The 4,436-nt window shown below is 35.2% G+C and overlaps 1 protein-coding gene across 1 annotated transcript; it reads left to right on the top strand.

Annotated features, from left to right (window-relative positions):
* Positions 1-763: 763 nt before the first annotated feature.
* LOC104229817 (large ribosomal subunit protein uL30w-like) lies at positions 764-4,126 on the top strand. The gene is made up of 7 exons (XM_009782528.2): positions 764-849; positions 1,912-2,089; positions 2,175-2,272; positions 2,351-2,408; positions 3,128-3,207; positions 3,314-3,416; positions 3,694-4,126. Exons 2-7 carry the CDS (start codon positions 1,916-1,918, stop codon positions 3,907-3,909), a joined length of 729 nt encoding a protein of 242 aa, XP_009780830.1. The 5' UTR covers positions 764-849; positions 1,912-1,915; the 3' UTR covers positions 3,910-4,126.
* The last annotated feature ends 310 nt before the right edge of the window (positions 4,127-4,436 follow it).

Consider the following 4,436-nt stretch of genomic DNA (forward strand, 5'->3'; position numbering starts at 1 on the left):
GTGGTGATGGCGGCAGCGGCATGGTGGTAGTTGATAATGGTAGGCGGTGGCGGCAGTTAATAATGGATATGTGATAGCATTTTAATGAAATTAAGTCTCTATTATAGATCTTAATCATATAAACCTATTCAAACGCATTAAGTGGTTGTGAAGTAAAAAAAGCAAACACACTTAGTGATTAAGATATGAATAATTAAGATTCAGACTTTAAAAACAAACGCACTTAATGTCTGAGATCTGAATAATTAAGATTCAGACCTCAATTAAGTGCAAACAAATGAGACCTTACTCACTCTAATGTGAAGGAAATGGTGAGGCTTTTTATCTATATTATTATTATTATTATTATTATATTAAAAGCATAAAGTCACTTAGCAAAATATCGTTCGTCTCTTTTATCCTTTTAAAATATAGTTTACATTGGACAAAATAATCAGTAGATTATTTTTCTAATATTTAGGAATAGTAATTTAATAGTCAAAATAGACAAAATAGCCTTGGTATTGCTAATACCATGATTTGCTATGTATTAGTTATACATAGATAATACCAAATATGTTGTATAACTAATACTTGCATTAGTAATATATAAATTTTATTTCGCGGGGATAATCATGAGAAGAACCGTTCATACATAGATACTTAGATATTTGGGCCTTGTTAGTTGGTCTTAGAACTAAATTTGGGCCATGTAGTCCAATACAAACAGGCCCAAGAATTCATACCAATAGATATTCCTCCCCAAACCCTAGGGTCTAATATATCATCAGCTCAGCAGCCGTGTAGTTGTGATTGTGGAGAAAGAGTCAGACCAAACAGACATCCTCAGTCTGCTGCACAGCTAAAAGGGTAATCCCATTTTCTCATATTGTCCAACGGTTTTGTATTATATTTGGCATTGTATTTCTCTTTTGAGCATTTGATAAGAAATCATCTTCTGTGTGAAAAGTTTGTATCTTTTTTGTTATTTAGTTTTATCTTTGGCTTTTTTTCTTGGGCTTTTTGATTCAGGTTTTATGTTATATTTCATTTAGTTTCTTATGTAGACAGTAATGAGATTTTGAGCATTTAAAAGAATCATTATTTCTGGGGTTTTAGCTAGTGAAAAGATCTGAGTTTTAGTTTTGTTGAAATGTGCTTGTGTAACATGTTTTACAGTTTTAGTTCTGTTTTTAGTTTAATATAATGGCATCACTTTGATTTGCTTTGGAATTTTAGGTGTACTTCCCTGTAAGTTCTCTCTGTTTTTTCTTTTCCCGATTTAGGTATTTTGTTATTATCTGCTTGTTAATTCATTTATTGTGTATTTAGTTTTTCATTTGAAAGACTCATTGTTTTTGTGGTTTTTGGGCTATTTAATTCTAGTTTTGTGCTAGAATCTATTGTTTATTTTTTTCCTTGGCTATGATTATGTTATGTGGTAGCGTGATTATCGAGAGTATTTGCAAAGTACCCCTAGATACCTGAATATTCATTACCATTTATTCCTTTCGGGCGGTTTAGCGAACTGTGTGTTTTTTTGGATTTGAATTTGATGAAATTTGAATCATGTAATCCTAGTTGTAGGACGAACAATTTTCAAAGATTTTATTGTGTGACATTTGACCTGAAAAGTGATGTTAAATATTTAGTGGGAAATCAAGAATTATCATATCCTTAAATGAAAAGTCTAAAGAGTTTTGTGATGATAGGTCTCGGTCAACCTCATGGATAGGTAGCATAAGGAAAGGAAATGCTAAATGAAACACATTCAATGATTTTTTTTGAAGTATGGTTTTTTTTGGGGGGTGGGGGGTGGGGACTTGAAATTGTCATCCCAAAACTTTTGCATCTGAAGCAAGTAGGATTCTCGATCTTAATGTGTTGATAAACGTGTATTAACTTATATTTCTGGGCTCTTCCACATGACAGAGTCATGGGTGAGGGAGGTGTACTGGTCCCAGAGTCTGTACTGAAGAAGCAGAAAAGAAGTGAGGAGTGGGCCCTTGTAAAGAAGCAAGAGCTTGAAGCAGCCAAGAAAAAGAATACTGAGAACCGCAAACTGATCTACAACAGAGCTAAGCAGTACGCTAAGGAGTATGAGGCGCAGGTAATTATGAGCCCAATATATCAGTGAAAAGAACTGATTTTTTCTCTATTACTGTGGTATTCAAGAACTGTATTTATGTCTTTAGGAGAGGGAGTTGATCCAATTGAAGCGCGAGGCACGATTGAAGGGAGGATTCTATGTTGACCCAGAGGCAAAGTTGCTCTTCATCATCAGAATCCGTGGGTAAGATGTTGCCGGTTTGATTTCCCCTGAATTTGATGAATAAAGTCGGAGTTATTGACTGTCGTTTTCAATTTTTAGTATTAATGCGATGGCTCCTCAGACAAAAAAGATTCTGCAGCTTCTTAGATTGCGACAGGTAATTTATTTATGCTTCCTGTTTATTTATGTATGAATTGGTTCAAGTATTAGCTATCACTTGTGGCACAAAAAGTATGATCAATCTACTTTATTTAATATGGGAATCTATTTTCTCTTATACGGTTTCCATGCCAGTTTGTAAGCTTAAGTGATTCTATCTGGTCAGCATTTGCTGCAGATCGCATTATTATTATGGTCAGTTAGGTTTTGTTTTCGCCGGAAATATAGTTAGAGTAGCATTTAACTTGCAATTTCCACTGTGATTGTCATGCCAAAACAGAATTTGACATTATCATGTAGGGCTGTAGGCTTTGCATCATTTTGTTGGATCATTCATTACATGTTCTTTTTTGTCCTTGCTTTTTTGATTCATCTATTACACTTTCTATCACGTCACGTTGCATAATTTAATGCTGTACCGTATGAAAATTCATGAATGGGCAGCCATTTTACTTGGTAGTTATTTTATGATTTGTAGTTAGTTCATGATTTCTGCTAGTGCCTCTTGGTTACCAAGTCTAAGTTGTGGTGCGAGTGTCGAGTGAACATAACAAACCTATCCCCAGGCAATACAGATGGATATGCTCTTGTTGTAGACTTGCTGATTACTGTTTCATTGGTTCCTTTTCTAAAAGTATCTTTCTTTTTCTTCATTGTTTATTACTTCCCCGACTCATTTCTGTTTGTCTTATGAGAGGACTCTTCGCTATGTTGCAGATCTTCAACGGTGTCTTCCTGAAAGTTAACAAGGCAACCGTGAACATGCTGCACAGGGTTGAGCCCTATGTTACTTACGGGTACCATTCTATTGAATTTCTCAAGCGTTGTATCTTTCCGGGGTTGATTCTCATTTACGGAGTTCCCCTATAATTATTGGTTGCTGTATCTCTTTTATCTTCACAGTTATCCCAACCTGAAGAGCATTAGAGAATTGATCTACAAACGAGGTTACGGCAAGGTAGAGAAGCAGAGAATTGCTTTGACAGACAATTCCGTCATTGAGCAGGTCAGTGCCAAATGTATTTTTGAAGTTCATTCTTAGTTAACATAACAAAAAAGCTTTTTCATTTTGGTCCCTGCGGCCAAAATAATTACAGGAGCCCAAATATACAAAACATGTACATTGATTATGTATAAAATATGTATATTATATCTATATTTTATGTATATTTATGTATTTCTATGTATATATATGTATATTCATACTTAATATACAAAACATATACATTTTCGACACCTTAATATCTCTACTGGTGTTTCATCAAAATGTACCTTTATTGCAGGTGTTGGGCAAACATGGAATTATTTGCATCGAAGATCTTGTCCACGAGATCATTACTGTCGGACCACATTTCAAGGAGGCTAACAACTTCCTATGGCCGTTCCAGCTTAAGGCACCTCTTGGTGGACTGAAGAAGAAGAGAAACCACTATGTTGAAGGTGGTGACGCTGGAAACCGCGAGAATTACATCAATGAGCTCATCAGGAGGATGAACTAAAAGAATCTCACTAAGCTGCAGCAAATTTTGTTTCTTTAGAAGTTGGTTTTTGGAGTTTGAACTGTAATATGGTACTAGCCAGGTTTCAGGTTTTGTTGTCGAGGTTAAATTTAGTCTTTGGATCTACTATGCCGGTTGCCTCTTGTTTTTGGCCTTTTGGGCTGCAGGACTTTTTCGCAATGTTCAATTTCAAAGTGGAAGTGCTTGTTCAACTTTACATATTTGGTTTATCTTTGTATGTGTCATCTTTTGCCTGACATGAACTATTGTGCCAATTGTGATTTCTGGCCTACTACTGGTCAATAAAATGCGAAAATTACTCAAGTTTAGTGTTTAAACTCATTATTGTAAGAAAGTATTTGAGAGTGGGGGGGGGGGGGTAATTGCAAACTGTCTTTCCCTTAGTTGATGTGCCAAAAAAGAAGAAATAAACAGATACTCCTAGAAAGCTAGAAAGCAATGATAGGGGAGGTAAAAAGTACAAAAAACAACAAAATTATCCAGTGTCCTCTACTCATAGTAGAAAG

The sequence above is a fragment of the Nicotiana sylvestris genome, chromosome 11 (assembly GCF_000393655.2).
Source record: "Nicotiana sylvestris chromosome 11, ASM39365v2, whole genome shotgun sequence".
Classification (NCBI taxonomy): domain Eukaryota; kingdom Viridiplantae; phylum Streptophyta; class Magnoliopsida; order Solanales; family Solanaceae; genus Nicotiana; species Nicotiana sylvestris.